Source organism: Emys orbicularis, chromosome 7, assembly GCF_028017835.1.
Source record: "Emys orbicularis isolate rEmyOrb1 chromosome 7, rEmyOrb1.hap1, whole genome shotgun sequence".
NCBI classification, from domain to species: domain Eukaryota; kingdom Metazoa; phylum Chordata; order Testudines; family Emydidae; genus Emys; species Emys orbicularis.
The window spans coordinates 99,194,926-99,216,564 of NC_088689.1; the positions used below are offsets into that span (position 1 = coordinate 99,194,926).

The window sequence follows — 21,639 nt, forward strand, 5'->3', positions numbered from 1 at the left end:
CCCACCCATTACATCACTAGAGGCAGCCATTACAGATCCAGGGGGTTAGGGCTGGGTTACAGAGTAAGAAGGAGAAGCAGCAGGATAGGCTAGAGTCCCTGTCATGCACCCTCTGCCTACAACTCCCATGCTGCAAAGGGGCACGATGCTGATTTAACCATTTAGTGTGGCATGCTCCTGCAAGCAGCAATAACATAGCCCCTGACAATCAGGTGGCTTATTTTGGAGGGGATTTGGGCTGAACCCCAAAGTTCTGGGGTTATAGTATTTATGCAAATAAATACGGGGAAGGGAGGCATTGTTAGCCATGGTTCCACTAATAACTGTTTCTGAACACCCACCGTGTATCATAACCACTACGAAGGAATAGAGTACATAGCACTCTGCCAGAGCTAGGTGCTCTCAGATGAGGACCTCAAAGCACACAATGAAAATTCATTAGTAAAGGTTTGCCAGCCTCCTGCAAGTGCTATTATCCTCCTTCTACAGAGGGGAGAAACTGAGGCAGTGGCAAAGCCAGGAATATTGAACGCCTCTGATCCTACTGTTTGAGACCCTGCTCCACTCCCACAACAATCAACTCGCACTCCCTGCTCTAGCCCACTAGACCGTTCTCCCCTCCCAGTGCCAGGACTAGAACCCCTAGGTCCTCTTGCTCTAACCCACTAAAAAATCCCACTTGCTCCCTCCTGCATTTGAGGTGCAATTTTATCCTGGATGATTTCTGGTTTGTTCTAAAGATGGTAGTGTAGGAGTTCTTGGGGTTGGTGGGTGGACCCCCCATGAGATGCAGTTGTCCAGCCTCACCAGCTGGGACTGAGACCCCTTTATTCCATCTCTGGTGTCCAGTCTCCCTTGTCGTTTATTTTGAAAGCCCCTGTCTGAGTAGCACAGAGGAAATCAGGTTGTAATCATGTCACAGTCAAATGATTAATGCTAATGTTCCCAGTGCTGGGGATGGGCGCTCTCCGACTGCAAGGCCAAAACCTCCTTACATGCCTGACTTGAAGCTATCAGAAACTTTGCACACACTCTGTTTGGGGAATGTCCCCATGCAATAGTGTGAGCGGCCTGCGGTGCAAGTGACACTACAACTGCGTGAGGAGCTCTGCCGGCACGTGTGCACAATTCCTCCTGCAACAGGGCAAGCAATTCCTGGAATAACTGAGCGACCCCTAGTGCAAACGGGTGAGCCGTTCCCAGTGCAGCTGCACAGCGCCTGGTGCCTCCTGTGCAAATGGGCCCCGGGGGCAGCTGCAGTCATGTCACTTGAGCAACACCCTGGTGCACCAATGTGGGCAATTCCTCGTGGAGGTGCAAAAGGTGTGAGCCGTAGGAGCAACCCCTAGTGCAACTGAGCACTACCTGCTGAGCTCCTCCCAGTCCATCCGGGAGCTCCCTGTGCCTTTAAAACTGGGCCGAGTCCTGCTCTCAGCCCAGCCAATGGCCGCTGGGGGTGACATCATCCTACAGCAATGACGCAGGTTCTATTTTTAAGGGACCAATGGGTTGGCCGGAAGGGCGTCACGTGGCCTTGAGAGGTTACTTAATGTCAGCCTAATGAACGGTGCAGCATCAAAGAGAGGCAGGGGAGGCTGCTGGCTGGGGAGGGGGGGCCTTGCGGGACCAGGGGGTTGGCGCTGCCTGGGCCGGGATCCCATGCACCGAGCTGGGGAGCTGCTGCATCCAAGCCCCTGACCTCGGCCCCAAGCCATCGGCTGCTCCCTGGATCCGCACAGGCCGAGCTGCAGAGAGGCGGGGCAGGTGGTCCATGAGGCTGCAGGCATCCCCGGTGGGGCAGCCCCCAGGAAGAGGAGACGAGCCGCGCGACTCACCTTAGCTTCCCCACTGCGTTGCGGGGCGGGGGCCTCGGGTTGTTTTTGCAAGGCCCGGTTGAACTTGGCTCTGGGGAGGGTGGGAGGGGGATAAGAAGGGAGGAGGCCTCGGTCTCTGCATTGCAACAAGGGCAGGCTTCGCAACGGGGGCTGTTATTTATTTAATTTGCTTGACTGTTTACGAGCTTCCCAGCAGGGCAGAGTGTTGAGGGAGTCATAGTAAGATGAGTCCAGCGTCTCTCCAGAGCCCTGACCCTGCCACCTGAGGCAGGCAGCAGGGAGGGGAGCAGGTGTGGGAGTGATCCCCAGTCTTTCCCCCCCTACACAGAGATCTCTTGCTTTCAGTGCAACTGGCTGTAGGTTGGGGGATGCAACTTGGTGCAGAATGACCCATCCGCTGCGGTGGCTATCTCCCCCCTGTGCTCCCCAAACCTATCGCAGGTGACCCTGTTGGTGATGATTATATGACTGGCGACCCTCCTTTTTCCCCTCCCAGGACACAAATTTCCTCCTTCCTTTCCGACCCTCGGATCCTGGCCACATCAGAGAGAGACCGGAATCTCCTTCCAGTTTTTTATAGTAGGGTTACATTTTCGGGTGTGTGTGAAATCCTAGATCTGTTACATTTTGGCTTAAATATTGTGGCTTGCCTCTCTCTCCAAAGGGACAGAAGCTGCCTAGGTAAAGGGCAGAGGGGATTGAGCTATTTACAGCATCCTTAAGCCATAAGCTTTGCCAGTGAATGGAAGATAGTGTGTGTGTGTGTGTATTATTTATTTGGTGCATGGGTTTGATTTTTTTTTTTAAAGGGTAAAGTCTTCCATTTAGTTCCCAAAACAAGCTGGGTAGCTGTGGGCACAGTGCTGTAAAAAGCATTTAAATTTCTCTTCCCCATAGTGACAGCAGGGTGGGGAACTGCAGTCTGTGTCATTTTAGCAACTTCCCCCTTTGTAAAGTTTTTGCTGCTTGGATGGGGGTAGCAGGTCAGATTGGTGTGTGCAATTTACTACGTTGCTGCTAAATTCAGGGGTTGGTGTTGCATCATTGCTTTGGCTTGAGGGTGGAGGAAGCTGAAAGCAAATGAACTTAAGGAAGTGTCTAGTTTTGGAAGAGATGGTTTACAAATGTGTCTTTTAAAATCCAGTCTTAAATCAGAGCGAGCACAGTCTGTTTGGCATTGAATGCACTAATACTTAGGGGTTTGCAAAAAAGGGATAGGGGTTTTGCTGCTAGAATTGCCCCCTAAAATTTATTCTACAGTCACCAAAGTTTGAAGGGAGCTGGTTTCAAATCCTTGTTGGCTTCTGATTCATCAGGGTCTCTACTGGGGGGAGAGGTGTCTGAACTGGGCTGCCTGATTCATTCCCCCTTGGAGACACGTGGGGAAGAGAAACTTGGGATTCAGAGTAAAAACTCTTTGCTTTCCAAATGCACCAGGAACTTACCTTAACCCACGCTTGAGGAACTGCCTGGATTTCAGCCGAACTCGTCCTCTGCATCGGGCTGCCCCTGGAATAAATAGGCGATCCCCCACCCCTACCATTGTAGCCAAGTGGGGGACAGGTGTTTGTGTGTGTGTGTGTGAGAATACCTCCTGCAATGATTCATGCCAAAGCAGGTGTCTCGTCGGGTCTGAAACTTTGAATGTACCTGTGGACCTAAAGTAAGGCTCCAGGCCTGGAATCCTCTTGGAAATTGGATACTGGACGATCACCCACACCCCGCCCCGGGGTGCGAAGGGGAGCTGTGTTGGATACGTGCTGCCCTCTTGCCATGGGGCGTGTGCTGAGGATGCGAGTAGCTTATATTCCTGTCATGTTGGACACCTCTCCAGAGTGCTAACGGGCACTGCTTTACCCAGCATCCTCTTGGCTTAGCCAGAGTGGCCCTGTCTATTGGAGGAGAGGAGCCAAGTAGCTCTGATAGCTGCCCCCACCTGCGAACATGGAGACCAAGCTGCCCCCCGCTGGCACCCCCACCAGCCCCTCATCCCCAGGGATGTCGCCCGTCCCCCCGCCTGATAAAGTGGACGGTTTCTCCCGGCGCTCCCTGCGCCGCTCCCGTCAGCGCCGCTCTCACAGCTCGTCCCAATTCCGGTACCAGAGCAACCAACAGGAGCTGACACCCCTGCCCTTGCTGAAAGGTGAGTGTCGCACAACTGGTGGGGCTGGGAGTGGGACTCCTGGGTTCTGTCCCAGCTCTGGGAGGGGAGTGGGGTCTAGTTGTTGGAGCAGGGGGTTGGGAGTCAGGAGTCCTGGATTCTCTTAGCTCTGGACAAGTGCCTCCCGTGCCTCAGTTTCCCCATCTCTGAGAGGTGGGGATTTCTGCCCTATCTGCTTGAGGGACGACACTGATATTTGCACAGGGTTTGTCCCATTCAGCAGGTCAGGGAATGTTCAGTGTGAGCTGAGACTGTCCTTTCCTGTCAGCCCTGCTTAGCCCTGTGTTCCCTTGTCACCCCCGCCCTGTCATCCACAGCCAGACCTGGTCTTTGAGTGCCTTAGTGTTATCCTGCCCTTGGTGATTCCAAACAGCACCCCATCCCCAGTGTCACCCTGTACAGGGGTCACCTGGGTGCTCTGGGGCTAACTGATCTTGGGCATTGTTAATGTAGGGTTTTCTAGGAGTCCTAGTGCTGTCTGTACTGGGTTTGTTATGGTAGAGTCTTCTTGGGAGCATCAAGCCTGGCTTTGTTTTTGTAGGGTTGCCTGTGAGTGCTGGGCTTTGTAATTGTAGGGTCTCCTGGGAATCCTGGGGGCTGCTGCTGCTAACTGTGCTGTAGGTCCTTTAGTGGAGCTAGGCCAGGTTTGTTGGAGGGTCACATGGGAGCTCTGGGCCTGGTTTGTTGGAGGGCTGTGTGGTAGTTCTGGGCTTGTGGTGGTGGCGTTACTTGTCAACGCTGGTTGCAGTTCTCCCCTCCCAGGTTGGTCTGAGCTTGGCTCTGCTGTGATGTGTTCCCTTCCTGCTCCTGCAAAGAGGGAAGTGGCTGGAACCCCTTAGTCACCACACCCCTCCCTCTTGCCTTAGCCCTTCTTGGCCCAGTGACTCAGCCACCCTGCATGGCCCAACAGGCCCCTGGGAAATGAGGCAGCCCCATGAGGACTGGCTTAGAACCAACCACAGGGCGGGGGACTGGCTGCTCAGGGGGCAGGGAATGGGATGTTGGCACCAGTTCCCATCCAGGCTGAGTTACTGGGACATCACTGACCTCTGATGCCCATTTGGTTGCCCACAGCATGAGATGAATTTTGCCAGGTCCCAGCCGGGCTCCAAGCAGGACATGTGGCTGCACTGCACAGCCAGTGCCGTTGGAACACAGAGCAGGGCTGAGCTGGGCTGGCCCTATCCTGTTAGTTTCCAGTCTGCAATGGCAGGGGTGTGATGCTGATGCCCTGCTAATTCCTCCCCTAACAGCACTGGCAGCTCCTTGCGCCCTCCATGCCCTTAGTTCAAACCTTCCCGTTCCTTATTTCTTTGGGAGTCTCCAGGCCCCGGCCTGCTAGACAGTCCCAATCGCCTTCGTGTCCCATAGGGGATTCAGACTTGGGAGGAGCCCTGGTATGGAAGCTAGGGATGGAGGGAGGATCTTTTGGGGTCTCGCACCATCGTTCAAGCCCTTAGTGGGGGGCAGGCCCACCTTGGGCAGGGAGGTTTCCCGTAGGGGCAACTGCTCCCTGGTTGTCTAGTGCTTGTTGTGTGTACAAGCTATCATGCTGCATCAGACCCATGGGCCCATCTAGTCTGGCCTAGTATCTAGACTTCACTTCCTGAGCTGGGGATAGAACTCTAGAGTCCTAACTTCCAACCCCCCTGTCTCCCCTCCCCCACAGACACACTCTAACCACTGGACCCCACTCTCCTCTCAGAGCTGGGAATAGAAGCCTGACTCTCAGCTCCCAACCCCCACCCTGCTAGATCCCCTCCCCCCTCAGTACACTGCTGGGTGTTTGCTTGGTTTCTCTAAGTGCCTTTTGGAGCCAGCAGCCAAATTGATGCTGAGTGTCTCCCTGGGAACCTTCCCAGATACCCACTGGCTCTCTCAGTGGCTGGGGGGTGGGGTTATGTATGTGGGAGCTCAGGGCTGTAATAGAAGGGGGGTTGCAAGTCAGCGTGAAGAACGGTTTGCAGCTGACGTCAGACACCAGTCTGGTATAACTGACCTGGCCATGCGTGTACCTGGGTTTGATTTGCCATGACACTCATGGGAGCCTTCTGAGCCAACTTCAAGCAGGCCGGGGTCAGTGTGCAGCCGGCCTTCGCACCTGGGGCCAGCGAGAGGATCCCCCACGCTGTGGCCAAAGACACAGTGTCACAACTCGCTGGCGATAGCCCTCTGACCAGATTGGATGGTGGGCTGAGGGCTTTGCCGCAGATTGGCTTGGCAGGCTCCACATCTGCTAAGAAGCACTGGGCTAGGGTAGCAGGTGGGCTGTGGGTCGGGATAGAGGGACCCCAGCAGAGCTCCATGCATGTGCAAGCTCAGCTCTGCAATAGCAAGACGCTCTTTAAGCTCCAGAGATTTAAAAACGCAGTGTGGGATTTGGCTTCCCACATGTCTGCCGCCCGAGTTGGGGGATCCCTTGGGTCTTCCACAGATCGTGTCCTCACCCCCACACTGCGGTCCCTGCCCTGTAGGCTTCTCTCTGTTCAGAGTTGCCTGGAGGCTGGTGCTGCTAGCTGCATAGGGCTGTCACTGGGGGCTTAGGTGAGACCCAGAAGGGAGTGGGACTGAATGGCCTTCCCCTCTAGGGGGCCCTGGCTCAGGTCTGGCCCCAGGGTAGGGGAACTGGCTGGCTCAGGGGTGGGGAATGGGACATGAGGCCTTTCCCCTCCAGGGGCCACCAGCTCTGCTGCAGACTGCTTGGTGGCCTCTGCCTGGAGTGAATTTGTCAACTCTCAGTCTGGTTCCAAGCTGGGAGGGGAGGCACCCATCCGTCTGCACCTTCAGTTGCTGAGGCCTTGGTGGTGAATTCAGCCTGCCTTCCCTTAGAAACCCCCCAGCTCCAGTGTTCAGCATCCCCCAGTGTCTGACTTAAAGATCTTGCCTGTCAATCCCTACCCCCCCATACCAGCTGTGCCCCTGGTATCTTCCAGGGGTGGGGACAGAGCTTGAGGGCAAGGAGGTACTGGTGGCAGAATTTGGAGGTAGGGGAGATGTGCTCCATCTGTGTCCAGCCTGGAGGTGCAGGCGAATTTCTGTAGGCCTGTTTTATTGGGTCTCCTGTTTCTCTCCCTGCCCAGAATGGAACATGAGGCACCAGAGCTGCCTGGCAGGGAGGGAGGTGAACGCTGGGGAGGGACAGGATGCTGCCTTGCTTGTGTCTGGGGGAGCAGGGGCTTCTGCTGGGGCTAGATCATGGGTCCTGGGGAGCCAGGTTCTCTCTCTTGGCTTCAGGGGACCTTGTCCCAGCTGCATCTCTGGCTGGGGCTGCCTCCTGTGCTGCTGTCTCCACCTGGAGGCAGGAAATTGCCTGCCTTGGGAGACAGCCCTGGGAGGAATATGGGCATCCTCTCTCCTCCTCCCCCACATCTGGCCTTCTGCTCCTCCCCCGCCCCACTTCCCAGAGGTCTGGATGCTGTTGCTTCCTCTCAGATCTCTGCTGCTGTGGAGACGGGTCCTGTGGGGCTTGCTACCCGCTGGCCTCCCTGAGGAGAGCACCAGGAGTGGGCTTGCTGAGCCAGCTCACTGCTGCTCCTCAGTCCTGACCCACGGGCACCCCTGGCTCTGCTGCTGATGCGTCTCAGTCTCAACCTGCAGCACCCTCTACTGTGTCAAACTCCGTGTTCGTCTTTCCTGCCTCAGATGCACCTCCCCTGGCCCAGTGCTTGTCATGAGTGGCCAGTGCCTGTATTCACACCCAGGTCCATGGAGGCAAAAGGCCAGTCTTGCAGCAGTGCCTCCCAGTACCCCACCTGCCTAACCAGGACCCCACCCCCCCAAGTCTCCCCACTCTTATCCCAGCCTCATGTGCCCTAGCTGTGCTTCCACGTGTTGTTGGAATACTGAGGGCGTCACAGGCAGGGGCTGTGCCAGTCCCAGCTTGGTGGCCACTCGCTGGGGTGGGGGTGGGGGTTGCCTGTTCTTGCTGATCAAAGCTGGCGCCAGTGCCATCTCCCCAGAGAGCTGTTAGGGCTGAGTAGCGTCTTGAGTTCAGAGTGGAACCTAGATATGGGGCTGGGGAGGGGCTCTGACATATGGAGAACAAGGGGTGTGGAATCCGAGATCATCTGTTCAGAATTTGCTGGGGCTCTGCTAGATTCCCCACCCCATGTCTGCCCCACTATTTTTAGGGAGACTCTATGCTGAGCCAGTGGCTGGGAGGGCTGTAATCTGAGCATTGAGGGAGGTGCACTGGGGCGACTTTCCCTGCTGGCCCCAAATGACGATCCATGGGGGTGCGTTAAGAAAACCAGAGACAGCCCTGGCAGTTTTATTGCAGGGTCCCTGGCTGTCTTGGTGCTCCCTGCTGCACACCAGGTCTGGGTGGCTGTCGGGGCAGGTTGAGTGGGGTCTAGTGATTAGAGCGTTAGGACTCCAGGGTTCTATTTCTGGCTGTGCCACTGACCATAAGCAAGTCTCTTCCCCTCTCTGTGCCTCAGTTTCTCCCTCCCATCCTGTACTTTTTGAATGAGGTCTTCAGGGCAGGGACTGTCTTTTGAAAGTGTCTGTTCAGTGCCCAGCATGACAGGCCCCTGATCTTGGAGGGGTTGGGGCTCTCTGCAGTGCTATCGTCATACCCATAATTATTCTGGTTCTTGGTCCGTTGGATTATCTGATTCCCTAATGAGGATGCCACACAGAATACTGGACTGACACTCAGGACACTTGGGTTCTATTCCTGGCTTTACCACTGGCCTCCTGGGTGACTTTGGACGAGTCCCTTCCCTGCTCTGTGCCTCAGTCTCCCCATCTGTAAAATGGAGATAATGATGCTGACCTCCTTTGTAAAGTGCTTTGAGATATATGGGTGAAAAGTGCTAGATAAGAGCTGGGGATTATTACCCTGTCTCCCTCAGCAGGAATCTGAACTGGTTTGCTTTTCAAGGCACTTTGAGCATCCAAGAAGGAGTCCCTGGTTTAATCTGTGGGTTCACACAGGTATAAATCCCAGCTCAAGTAGACATACATGGGCTAGTTCAGCTTGAGCAAGAGCCTAAAAATAGTAGCATGGTTGCAGTGGCTTGGGCTTGCTTCCCTAGTACATGGAGGGCAGTATTGTACCATGTCAGGGAGTCGGGCAGCATTGTACTCGCTTGGCTAGTCCAGGCTGCCACCGCGGTCGCACTGATATCTTGCTAGCTCAAGCTCTGTCTACCTGAGCTGGGGAGCTGCTGCATAGATGTGCCCTGTGTCACAGCTCCTCCAAGAAAGTCACTAATGGTGTCTAGAAATGGAGTCTGCATCCCATCCTGAGGTGACGTGTTCCCAGTCAGTATGGGGATAGTTGAAACCCCTCCCTACCCCCCCATTATTATTGGGTTTTCTATTTTTGTTGCCTCTCTAATCTGCCTGAGAATTTCACCATCACGGTCACCATTCTGGTCAGTGGGGTCGGTAGTATATTCCTACTGCTATACTCTCATTATTCAGCGTGGAATTTTTATCCCTAGAGATTCTGTGGGACAGTTTGATTAATTTAAGTTTTGTACTATATGTCTATCACATATAGTGCCACTCCTCCACCAGCACAACCTACTGTCATTCCTGTATATTTCCCGGTTACTACCGTGTCCCGTTGATTATCACCAGTTCACCAAGTTTCTGTGATGCCTATTGTATCAATATCTTCATTCAATACAAGGCACTCAAGTTCATCCCTTCTGGCCTTAGAATCTGTGACCCTGAATCACCACAAAACCCAGTGTGGAACTTCACTAGCATTAAACAGGGCTTGGATTGTTAATTATTTGCATCGTAGTAGCACCTAGGAACCCTAGTCATGGACCATGGCCCCATTGCGTTGAGTGCTGTACAGACACAGAGCAAAGACTGTCCCTGGTGTAACGTAACATCGGAAGGGATCAGCTTGATGTGAATGGACCTTTCATGCCAAAGGGATTTGCTGACAGGGAGACTACCCTGGGGAGAGCTCCCTAGAGCAGGGACTGTGGTGATTCTCTGCATCCCCCCAGCACAGTGAATTGGCTTGGGGTTTACCGTCTCTTTGGCTGTTCTCCCAGGGTTAGGGCTTGGGGCTAAGCCCCCTCACCCATCCACCTAGGATTGAACCACTTCATGCTGGGGGCTGATGTTTGCTCAGTGCTGACTCCCCTTTCCCTAGATGTGGCAGTGCTGAACCCCCCTCCCCTGTGGGAATCGTACCACTTCATGCTGGTGGCATGCTCAGTGTTGCACCCCAGCCATGTGGGAATGTACCATTTTATGCTGGGGAGGATGCAGTCCATGTGGGATTGTACCCCTTTACACTAGGGGTGCATGCTTGGTTCTGAACCCCCAGCCCACAGTGGATTGTACCACTGTCTGGTGAGGAGGTGTGGTGTTGGGGCCAAGCCACCAGACCCACATGGGATTGTACCACGTTGTGTGTGGGGGGGTGGGGGGGTCAGTGTCAGGCTGAGTGGAAGTCCATGTGGGATTGTACCATTTTCCCATGGGGGGGGGTTCGTCGTCAGGGCTAAACCTCCAATCCATGTGTGGGTTTGTACCACTTTGCGGCGGGGGGTGTCCTTGGTGCTGATGCCCCCTTTCCCCAGATGTGGCCGTGGCGGAGCTGCATGAGCTGCTGTGCAAGAAGCTCCAGCAGTGCTGTGTGCTCTTTGACTTTCTGGACTGCGTGGCCGACCTCAAGGGCAAGGAGATCAAGCGGGCGGCGCTCAACGAGCTGGTGGAGTGTGTGGCCACCAACCGCGGCGTCCTCATCGAGCCCGTCTACCCCGAGATCATCAAGATGGTGAGGGAGCAGGGCAGGGTGCCAGGAGGGAAATGGGGTCTGATGGGCTAGAGTGGGGCCTGGGAGCCAGGACTCCTGGGAACAGAACCCAGCTCTAGGGGTCGGGGTCTAGTGGGTTAGAGCAGGGATGGGGTTGGGAGCCAGGATTCCTGGGTTCTGTTCCCAGCTTTGGGAGGGTAGAGGGGTCTAGCGGGTTAGAGCAGGGGCAGGACTGGGAGCCAGAATTCCTGGGTTCTGTGCCTTTTTCCATTGCCTCTGAGTATTCTGGGTGGATTCTGACTCCAGTGGAGAATGGGGGCTGGATTGGGGTGTGAGGGCTGGGGATAGTGGTATGGGGGGTTCCCCAGGCCCAACTGACACCCCCCCCCTTCTAATCGTGCCAGATCTCAGTCAACATCTTCCGGACTCTCCCACCCACTGAGAACCCTGAGTTTGACCCTGAAGAGGACGAGCCCAACCTGGAGCCCTCCTGGCCCCATCTCCAGGTGAGACACCCCTCAGGGAGCGTGTGGTGGGAGGGCAGGGGTCCAGTGCCACTGGGGCTGTGGGATTCGATCCCGCTGCCCAGAGAGGCAGCAGAATATAGTCACAGTTGGGGCCCCCGCCCAGAGTTGGCAGCACTCCCATCCAGTTGGCTGCAGGGCAAGGGTTGGGGGAGGGGCATGATTTCTAGTTCTGCTCCTGGGCGGGACTCCTTGCCATTCTTAAGGAGGGTGCGTATTTCTGGGCAATGGAGCAGGGCTATGCCACAGAGTTGGGTGGCAAAGTGCTAGGATGAAAATACTGTCTGGTGGGGAGTCACCATGCATCCAGCAGTGGTCTCAATTCTCTCACTCAGCTGGTCTACGAGTTCTTCCTCCGCTTCCTGGAAAGCCCTGACTTCCAGCCCTCTGTGGCCAAGCGCTACGTCGACCAGAAATTCGTGCTGCTGGTGAGTGGTGCCTGGGAAAGTAGCTGGATTGGGGGAGGCTGAGGAATATTGGGGGAGTGGATGAGGGGCTGCTGCTGTTGGGGTCTGTTGCAGCATGAGGAGTCAGTGGGGTTGGGGTAATGGCTGCTTTGATTCCCCTCCCTTGATCTACATTCAATGGGGCTCTTGGCCTGGGTGGTGGGAGCCTGGTTCCTAGCTGGGGTGCAGCAAGTTTGCTGGCTCTTGGCCTGACTGGGCTCCAAACCTCCATCATGATGGGGTGCGTTGGCTGGCAGCAGAGAAACCCTCCAGGACTGGACAGGCCCATTGGGAGCAGTACTCCCTGAGGTGGGTACCTGGGGTGACGGGGGCTTCACCCATTGCAGCCAATCCTGGGCTGGGGAAGCAGGCAGGAGTCCCAGAGCACGGGTGGGTGGACATGCTTAGAGCAGTTCTGGGATCTGGGTCGGTCCCACACCTGCTGGTGACAAACTAGTCATTGCACCTAGTGTCTGGGGTGGGGGAGGATGGGTCATTTGTGGGATACCAGGGTTGGGGGTGGGGGGGGAAGAGAGCTATCTCCCCCAAGGGATATTCAGGCTGGGTGTCGGGATGAAGGTTGGCGGGGGGGGGGCAGGTTTCAAGATCATCTGTGTGACCCTCTCTGCTGCCCCCCAGCTGCTGGAGCTGTTTGACAGTGAGGACCCACGGGAGCGGGAGTACCTCAAGACCATCCTGCACCGGGTCTATGGCAAGTTCTTGGGGCTGCGTGCCTACATCCGCAAGCAGTGCAACAACATCTTCCTCCGGTGAGCCCCCCAGGCAGCGTGGAGCCTGCTATGGGGCAGAGGTCCCCTTCCAGCCGGTCTCAAGCCAGGCGCCCTGACCTAACCAAGGAGCATGGGCTGCCATGGCTCTCCAGGAAGTCCCTCCTGGAGGGGGTGGGACTTCCTGGGGATGATGATTTGTGGGCAGGGTTGGGATTCCCTGGGCATCATGCCTCCTTGGGGGGCAGGAGGGTGGGACTTCCTGGAAGTATGTCCGCAAAGCAGAAAGCCCCCCAATCCCCTTCTGGTTGGCAGGTGCTTGAGTTGTGTCCCTTGGTCTCAGAGATGGGGCAGGGCCCTGAATTCCACCAGTTACCCAGGTCTCCCCCTGCCGTATGGGGGATGATGTGCCCTGAAGGGGCTGTGCCCCATATGCCCAATATGTGGGGTGAGGCTGGGGAAATTCCCCCCCTAAATTTGACCATGGGGTTGGGGTGACCAGTAGAGGGTTACTGTGACTTGGAATGCCCATCAGGGAGCAGTGTACTGCCCAGGCTTCCTGGGAGTGTTCTCCAGTTGCTCTGGGCTGAAGCTGGTGCTGAAGCCATGGGGGAAGCATTAGCCTACCCACAGCAGCCTCCCCTAGACCCCCCATTCCCTCCAGAATTCACAGCACCTGTTTCCTCCCCACCACGCTGCTGGACAGGGCTGGCTCCCTCCTCCCCATGTATGGGGACCCAAGGGGAGCACGCTCCAGTGGGGAGTTGGGGGTTAGTAAAGAGGCATTGGAGGCATTTTCATCTCTTACCTCTCTCCCCCCCCCCCCCCCCCAGGTTTATCTACGAGACGGAGCATTTCAATGGTGTGGCCGAGCTACTGGAAATCCTGGGCAGGTAATGGTTGCACATGGGGACAGGGGTAGAATGACACCCAGCCTTACAGGCCCATGATCTGTTTTCTGGGAGCCCGTAGAGGGCGCCCCATAAGGATTCAGCCCCCCCCAGGGGGCATCCCCCACCAGTAACCATAGAGTAGCCACCAGAGCACCTTGTACCCTGCCCCCTGGGGGCTGCTGAGATCTAGGGCTCCCTGGCCCCCATCCTACCACACCCCACAGCTTATCCCATCCCACTCCCAGATGGAGCCAGCTGCTGGCTCCTGATCTCCGTCCTCCCAGTTGTATAGGTGTTTGTGTCACTACCTGTCCCTCCTCCCTTTAACGTGCAGCATCATCAATGGCTTCGCCCTGCCCCTGAAGACGGAGCACAAGCACTTCCTGGTGCGGGTGCTGATCCCGCTGCACTCAGTCAAATCCCTCTCCATCTTCCATGCCCAGGTAAGTGCCACCTCCCTTCTGGGAGTGGCCCTGAACTCTGACTTTTCACCTCCAGGGCAGATAAGGGGTCACCTCCAGGGGTGTGAGCTGCAGGAGCCTGCTCCTGAAATTGTGCAAGGAATAAGTGATCCCCAGGGAAGGGGCTGGTTCAAGGGGACTGGGAATGGGATACAGGGCCTTTCCCCTGTAAGAGGGTCTGGCTGTCATCTGGGAGATTGAAGAGTGGCCTCAGTGGCCGTGCCCTAGCGCAGCAGCAATGTGGGGGACCCTGTGCCATTCTGCCCAGGTCAGCGCTGCTTTTAGCCCCTCTGAGATTTGATTTCCCCTGCCCACTCTACACCCTGTGCAGTTCCAGGCATTGGAAGTTGCCTCACTACTTCCCCCTTGTGGCTGCTTTATGTCATAGCAGCACTGTGGGCCAAAGCTGGGATGTTGTCAGTTATGGATAGGGCCCTACCAAAATCATGGTCAATTTCACACTCATAGGATTTAAAAAATCATAAATTTCCTGATTTCAGTGATTGAAATCTGAAATTTCACAGTGTTGTAATTGTAGGGGTCCTGACACAAAAAGGAGTTGGGGGGGGGGGGTCGCAAGGTTATTGGGTCGGGGGGGGAAGGTTGTGGTACTGCTACCCTTACTTCTGTGCTGCTGCTGGCGTTGGTGCTGCCTTCAGAGTGGGCAGCTGGAGAATGGCGGCTGCTGGCTGAGATCCCAGCTCTGATCAGCAGTACAGAAGTAAGGATGCCAGGTATGGTATTGCCACCCTTACCTCTGCGCTGCTGCCTGCAGAGCTGGGCCCTCTGTCAGCAGCCGCCACTCTCTGGCCACCCAACTCTGAAGGCAACAGCACAGAAATAAGGGTGGCATGGTATGGTATTGCCACCCTTACTTCTGCACTGCTGCTGGCGGGGCGCTGCCTTCAGAGCTGGGTGCCTGGCCAACAGCCACTGCTCTCTGGCCACCCAGCTCTGAAGGCAGTGGAGAAGTAAGGGTGGCAATACCATGACCCCCCCCTTAAATAATCTTGCAACTCCGCCCCCCCCCCCCCGCAAACCCCTTTTGGGTCAGGACCCCCAATTTGAGAAACACTGGTCTCCCCCATGAAATCTGTATAGTACAGGGTAAAAGCACACAAAAGATCAGATTTCATGGTCTGTGATGTGTTTTTCATGGCTGTGAATTTGGAAGGGCCTTAGTCATGGACCCTGCTGATGGGAATCTGACCTCTTGGGGGAGAGGGTGGGGGAAATCTGCAGGTTGGGAGGGATCTCTGCGTCTGGTGCTGCACATGGGATGGGCATGGGGAGCAGACCCCCTGGGTTCTAGGGAGGTATCTAGGTGGTGGGGGATGCTAGGTGGTGGGGGTGTCTCAGATGCTTCTGCCACCTGTTGATGGGATCTGAGCTCAATGGGCTAGGGAGGAATCTAGGGGGTGGGGACCAGTGCAGGGGATCCCTGTCTCTGATGCTGCTCCACTTCCCCTTGCAGCTGGCGTACTGCGTGGTGCAATTCCTGGAGAAAGATGCCACCCTGACAGAGCATGTAAGTGCAGCCCCATGGTGGGGGATGGGATCCAGGGCCCAATGGCTCTCCCCTCTAACCCTTCCATGTCCCTCTTCCCTCAGGTGATCCGGGGACTGCTGAAATACTGGCCGAAGACCTGCACTCAGAAAGAGGTGGGGCTGGGGCTGGGCGGGGGGCCTGCTAGCTGGGAAACAGGCTGACATGGGGAACTGGAGGCTAGGGTTGTGGGGAGGGGCATTGGTGGGGGGCATCTGTGCACTGCATAGGGGCCTAGAGGGATGTGGGGAGTGAAAGCACTGGAGGGCACTGGATGGGGTAAAGAATGGGTATTGGGGGATTTGGGGGCAGGCACAGGAGGTGGGCATTGTTCAGGGGACACTTGTTGGGAGTGGGGAGACATGGTCTGTGGGGATCAGGGAGCACTGGGGAGCACACAGGCTGGGGTGTGACCTGGGTGGGGAATCGAGGGTGCCTCTCCTAGCCCTGTAGCTCACAAGGGGAGCTCTGCCTCTCCCCACCCCCGCAGGTGATGTTCCTGGGGGAGATTGAGGAGATCCTGGATGTGATTGAGCCCTCACAGTTTGTCAAGGTGCAGGAGCCGCTCTTCAAACAAATCGCACGCTGCATCTCCAGCCCCCACTTCCAGGTGTGTGCAGGCTGGGGGAGTGGGGCCTAGACTCCTCATGAGTCTGGGGCTTCCCCCATCAGGGCTCTAGGGCACCAAGGGTCACTGCCCCCAATTAGGGGCTGGGGAGGGGGTCCCATTCCCCCTCCCTTCAAGGGGGTCCAGACTCAGCCAAGCTGGGGTTCTCTGAGTCTGGGCTGGTCCTGAATCCTGGGTCCCCCACCCCAGTTTGGGGGCTGAGGGGGTCAGGGCTCCCTCCTCCAGGTTGTTGGTGCTGAGGGGTCCTTTCCTCAGGCCTGGGGTGTAGTCAAGACCCCTGCTGATGGGAATCAGACTCCCAAAGGGCAGCCCCCAGTATTGACCTCAGGTGGCAGGGGAGGTGAGTGGGGGTGGGAGGGTGCAGGGCTGGGCAGCCCCCAGCACTCACCCTGTCTCCCTTGTACCCAGGTGGCAGAGCGGGCTCTGTACTTCTGGAACAACGAATATATTCTCAGTCTGATTGAGGACAATTGCCACACGGTGCTGCCTGCCATCTTCGGCACCCTCTATCGGGTCTCCAAGGAGCACTGGAACCAGTGAGTGTGTATGAGGGACGTGTCTCAGCTGCCTGTCCCCTTTAGCCCCTGCAGGGCTCCAGGCACTGGGGATCCCTCCCCTAGGGTCTTGCTATTCCCCACAACCCCTCCCCTGCTGTGTAAGGAGCACAGGGTGGTTGCGGGGTGTGTCTCAAGTGCATTGGGGAACTGGGGTGAGGAGCCTGGGCAGGGGGCTGTGGGGTGGGCATGTTGGCAAACCCCATGATGCTTTGCAGGGCTGTGGGGGGTGAGCATTGTGGCAAGCACCAGGATGCATTATGGGCAGAGGTGGGTGGGTTCCCTGGGGCAGGGAATCCAACATAGGGCTGGCAGCTGAAGCCAGTCAGGGTCTCACCTCTCCTCCCCTGTGCCTACAGGACAATAGTCTCCCTGGTCTACAACGTGCTCAAGACCTTCATGGAGATGAATGGGAAACTCTTTGATGAACTCACAGCCTCCTACAAGGTGGAGAAGCAGCAGTGAGTGGGGGCCAGGTGTTGGAGGGAATGTGGGGCATCCAGATGTTGGAGTGGGGGCCAATCTCCTCCCCCCATGTCCTTAGGGCCAGCCCCTTCCATGCAGGAGTCCCTGGAGGATTCTCGGAGAGGTGGGCACTGCTGCCCAGTCATGTGACCTGCGGCCAGGCATTCCATAGGCCATACCTGTCTCTTAGCCCTTGCACAGGGTTGGGCTGGGAGCTGGGGAGTGAGGAGCCCCTGGCTAGTTTGGAGTAAGCGCCCCCAGCAGTGTGCAGAAGTGGGAGGCCAGAGGATGCTGCCGAGCTATTGTCCCCGCACAATGCCCTCGGGTGGTGCTCACCTCATCTTGGCCTGGGTTTCCTGGGGGCATGCCCCATCCCCCACAATGCCCTGGGGCGGCTCTGAGGTCATCTTGGCCTGGGTTTCCCAATGGCTTCTCCAGAGCCCCTGTGAGGGCGTTTGACTGCAGGTGCTGCCTTGGGTTATCGGCGAGGGGCCAAGTTGCGTGCCGCCTTCCCCCCTCACTCTGCTACCCCGTCTCTGCAGGGAGCTGAAGAAGGAAAAAGAGCGCCAGGAGCTCTGGAAGCAGCTGGATGAGTTGCAGCTGAAGAAGCTGCAGGGTCTGGAGGAGGCGCAAATGAACCGGCTCAATCTCCAGCACAGCCTGGGCTTGCAGAGTGGCAACAAGAGTTAGAGAGGTGCCCAGCCGGCCGCCAGCCCCTCCCCTGCCCAGCCTGTGCCAAACCAGAGCCGGCCCCTCCGTGCTGCAGGAGCCCACGGCCCTCCAGCCATCACCATCCCCATCCCACCAGGGACACGGATCCAAAACAGGACTGGAGGGGGGCACCCCTGCCTCAGCAATTGCACCCCACTTGGGCTGGCACTTCTCCCCATCACATCTCCATGGTGTACACTTAACACATCACCCCACGTGACCTCTGTGGGTCCTAGCTGGCACAGGGGCATGTTTTTGGGGTAGCCCCAGGGCCCCCCATTCCTTGGAGGTGCAGGGTCCAGCCTCAGCCCCTTGCCAAAGGGGCAGGGCCAGGCTACGTCTTGGGGTAGGAGCAGGATAGGGATGCAATAGGCTGCAGGGGCGCAGGACCTCAGTGAAGGGGTCCCCAGGGCTGCTGGGGGCAGGGTGAGTTGCTGGTGATTCCTGCCTTGGCAATCAGCCTATCTCAGCTGTTCTGGTCCAGGGAGCCACCTCTATTTGTCATATGGGATATAACAAGGGGTTAGATGGGGGACCCAGCTTAGCTCTCCCCAGTGCAAACTGAACCCCCTGCCACACTGCAGTGGGCTGTGGCTGGCTCTGCTGTAGGGGCCGGATAGGGGGGCCCCTGTGTTTCTTAAAGCAATAGACCCTCTTGTTTCAGCCTAGGGCTCCTAATGTGAAAGGGGAGGGAGTAGAGCCCCTTATGAGAGGCTGGGAGTTCAGTTCCTGCCCCCCTCCCCGTCTGTGGAATGGGTGTTATGCTAGTACGAATGGGCAGGGTCTACTGATGAGCCTGGAGGTGGTGAGACTGAGCTGCTGTGATGGGAAGGACTCTGAAAAAGAGATCAGCTGAGCCTTGCATTGATCCTCCTCCATCTGTCCCCTTGGCTCATTACTGCAGCCCCTGGGGCAGATCCATCCCTCAGCCCTGGAGCCTGCTCCCCAAAACTTGGCAATTAGCTTAGTGGGGCACTCTCTGAGCTCCCCCTATTCATCAGTGCACCCCACTTCACTCCCCTACAGAAACAGCTTGGGGGAGATCTCCCCCAATACATTGGGGCACCCCACAATCCTGATCCCATACATCAGTGCACCCCACAATCCCTCCCCTATCTCCACCCCCATCTCAGTCTCCTGCACAAACAGCATGGGGGAGATCCCCCCTCTCCTATATATCTGTGCACAATCCTGACTCCCCTGCACAAACATACTTTGGGGAGACTTCCCTGTTGTACCCCCCCACACACCCCAATGAAAGCCAGGCTTCTGTGGGATCCTGTTTTCTCCCCCCACCCTCCATTGCTGCTTCAACAGTCAAATGTATCTCCCCTAACATGAATGCCCCGATAGCAGAGATGTTCAAGGGGGCTGTGTAGTGCCCTCAGGTACAGGACCAGCAGCCATGGATGTGACAGCTCAGAGAACAGAAGGGATTGTTAGTGGGGAGGCAGGAGTTGGAGGGCCTGTTGTCAGCCACTATCTAATTTTTTTGGACACTGCTAAGGTACGGAGAGGGAAGCAGCTGGGGAACTGGACCTGGGGTCCATGGGTATGTGTGGGGGGAGTCCCCCTCCCTGGAAATGGGTGGTGGTGCAGAAAGGCAAGGAAGAGAGCAGCTTTATAGCCCTGCAAGGTTAATACCAATCTCCCCTGCCTCTTCCCCGCAATCCTCTTGGTTCAGCTCTTGGGGTACATTCCTTCTTGCCATGACCCCTCCCCCCAGCAGCTGTCAGCTGCTACTGTCACTTTAAAAGTTTGCTTCCTCCCTTTTCAATTTCTGTTGGAAACGTGGGTCAGTCTATTCAAAACAGTCTCTCTCTCCCCCCCCCCCCCCCCAGTGGTGCACTCTATCCTGTAACATTCCCCCAGATGGTAGAGTCCGTATACCATCTAAACAGGGAGGGGGTATGGTCCATTCTGCTTCTTCCCCTTAGGGAATGATCAAGTTGAACCAACCCCTTTTCCAGCTTGGAGCCTTAATAGACTGTACCATCTGGGGAAATAAAGAGACGAGGCTGAAGATTTGATGTGGTCTTTGAGTGGATTGTACCATCTGGAATTAATTGTTGCATATTTGGGGCTAAAGAGGGAGGGGTCTGCATAGGTACCGCCATACGGAAGGGGGAGAAGGGTGTTGAATAGTCTGTACCATTTGGAAGGGCTGAATAGGCTGTGTTATCTCAGAGATGGGGGAGGGATTTAGAACTGTTCCATTCTGGGAGCAGGGGGAATTGTATAGACTAGCATTGCTGGGTTGGGAAGTTAAACTTGACTGTTCCAACTCTAGCAATTGGAGGGAGGGGAATAGACTGTACGGTCACAGGGTGAGGGAGGTTGGACTTGGCATTCCAGCTCTGGGAAAGGGATAAGTGCATAGTTTCTATTATATTAAAGGGGGTGAGCTGGATGGAACCTGCCATTGCTGGAGGGGGGGGCAGTTGACTGCCATTTGGCTGGGTGCATGGCAGTGTATCTCATGAGTGGGAAGGAAGGGCCTGAATAGACTATGCCATTTGAAGGGGGTGTTGAATAGACTTACCATCTTGGGGTATGGGGGTTGAAAAATGCTCCATTTCTAGTTGTGCTGAGCCCATGCTCTTGCATCTCCACTGTCTTAATTTTCTTCCCATCTTCGAGTGCCGGCACTGGCCAAAAGGCATCCCGGGTATCACATCGTGCCCTCAATACTAGGCATGACTTAAAATATTTTACAGTTCCCTGAGGGTTTTGTTGTTTTTTTAATTACTATTTTATTGGTGGGAGTAGTGGGATATTTTTAATTTAAACCTTAATTTATTTGTAGCAACTCACGCCATACGGTGACTGTAGTAACCGGGTGCACAATTGTTGTCTCTTAGATACAGCGGCGATGTAGTTACCGTGAGAGGAATTGGGGTTGGGAATGGACACCAGGGGTTATTTTTGAGGGAGGAGGAATTTGGGGGAAGGGGTTGAGTAAAAAAAACAAGAAATTAAATGACTATATTTAAAATAATTTGGTTTAAAGCTGCCCTCCCTCTTCCCCCCCCCCCCTTATTTTCGTTTGCTGGATAAGTCTGTATTCAATAAAGAGATACTTTCATGTCACTGGGTTGTGCAGATTCCATTCACAAAGTGTTAGGCTGTGAAGGTGGGAGAAAGGGCATGTAGATGGGGGCTGGGAGTCAGAACACCTGGGTTCTTTTTGCAGTCACTGATTTGTTCTGTGACCTTGGGCAGGTTGCAGATTACTTGGTTGTTCTATTGGTATGTAAAATGCACTCACCACAGCTGGTGGCAGAGTTAATTGCTGGACTGCAGTAGATGAGGGCAAAGTATTAACTCCTCATTGGGCAAAGAGAGAGATACAAGAGTTGAAAAGCAGGGTGGGAAGAGCACTAGGCTATGGAGTTTGATGGGTAGAGGATGCTAGTGGTTCCCTCTGTTGGGGGAGGGGCAGACCTATGGAGTTCAGAGATTGCTCTAAATCCTTCTGCAGGGGATGGAAGCAAGAAGGCCAACCATGCTCGCTGTGCTCTGGGGCTGAGTGCTGGCCTGTTACCCCCTGCCAACAAGCAGAGCAAAGAGGGATACCAGTGTCCTAGTGGTGAGCACCCAGTAATGAATAGGTGCCAGCTCTCCCCCAGCAAGAATAAAAAACAGCACTATTTGCTCCCTACAGCCTAGGAAGGGCTGGCCTTGTGGGTACAGCTCTGTGGTGAGACCCTGGAGCCCTGGCTTCAAATCCTAATTGTGTGTGTGGTGTTTCCCCATCTCTAAGAGGGGGATCATAGCGTTTCCAGCAGGGTATAATCCCAATCACACTTGGACGGGTCAGATACTCTAGGGGGTTGCAAGGACTCTAATGCCTGAGCCAATAGCGATTTCCATTTGCTGTTCCACTAGCAGGGCTGTTATCCTGCCCCACTAGGCTGTGCTCTAGTCACATTCCAGGGCACAGCTCTGACTTTCTCC

The 21,639-nt window shown here is 55.8% G+C and overlaps 1 protein-coding gene across 1 annotated transcript; it reads left to right on the forward strand.

The window, feature by feature from the left end:
• Positions 1-3,779: 3,779 nt before the first annotated feature.
• On the forward strand, positions 3,780-17,661 carry PPP2R5B (protein phosphatase 2 regulatory subunit B'beta). The gene is made up of 13 exons (XM_065407225.1): positions 3,780-3,978; positions 10,551-10,747; positions 11,131-11,232; positions 11,586-11,678; positions 12,336-12,466; positions 13,258-13,317; positions 13,652-13,760; positions 15,253-15,306; positions 15,390-15,440; positions 15,815-15,934; positions 16,361-16,488; positions 16,866-16,967; positions 17,514-17,661. Exons 1-13 carry the CDS (start codon positions 3,780-3,782, stop codon positions 17,659-17,661), a joined length of 1,494 nt encoding a protein of 497 aa, XP_065263297.1.
• The last annotated feature ends 3,978 nt before the right edge of the window (positions 17,662-21,639 follow it).

What these genes read in the sequence shown, in the direction of transcription:
- PPP2R5B (XM_065407225.1), top strand. Translation starts at nt 3,780, where the DNA reads ATGGAGACCAAGCTGCCCCCCGCTGGCACCCCCACCAGCCCCTCATCC. An exon ending in ACCCCGAGATCATCAAGATG is followed by an intron (nt 10,748 to 11,130) that starts GTGAGGGAGCAG and finishes TAATCGTGCCAG; the next exon opens with ATCTCAGTCAACATCTTCCG. An exon ending in CCTCCTGGCCCCATCTCCAG is followed by an intron (nt 11,233 to 11,585) that starts GTGAGACACCCC and finishes TCTCTCACTCAG; the next exon opens with CTGGTCTACGAGTTCTTCCT.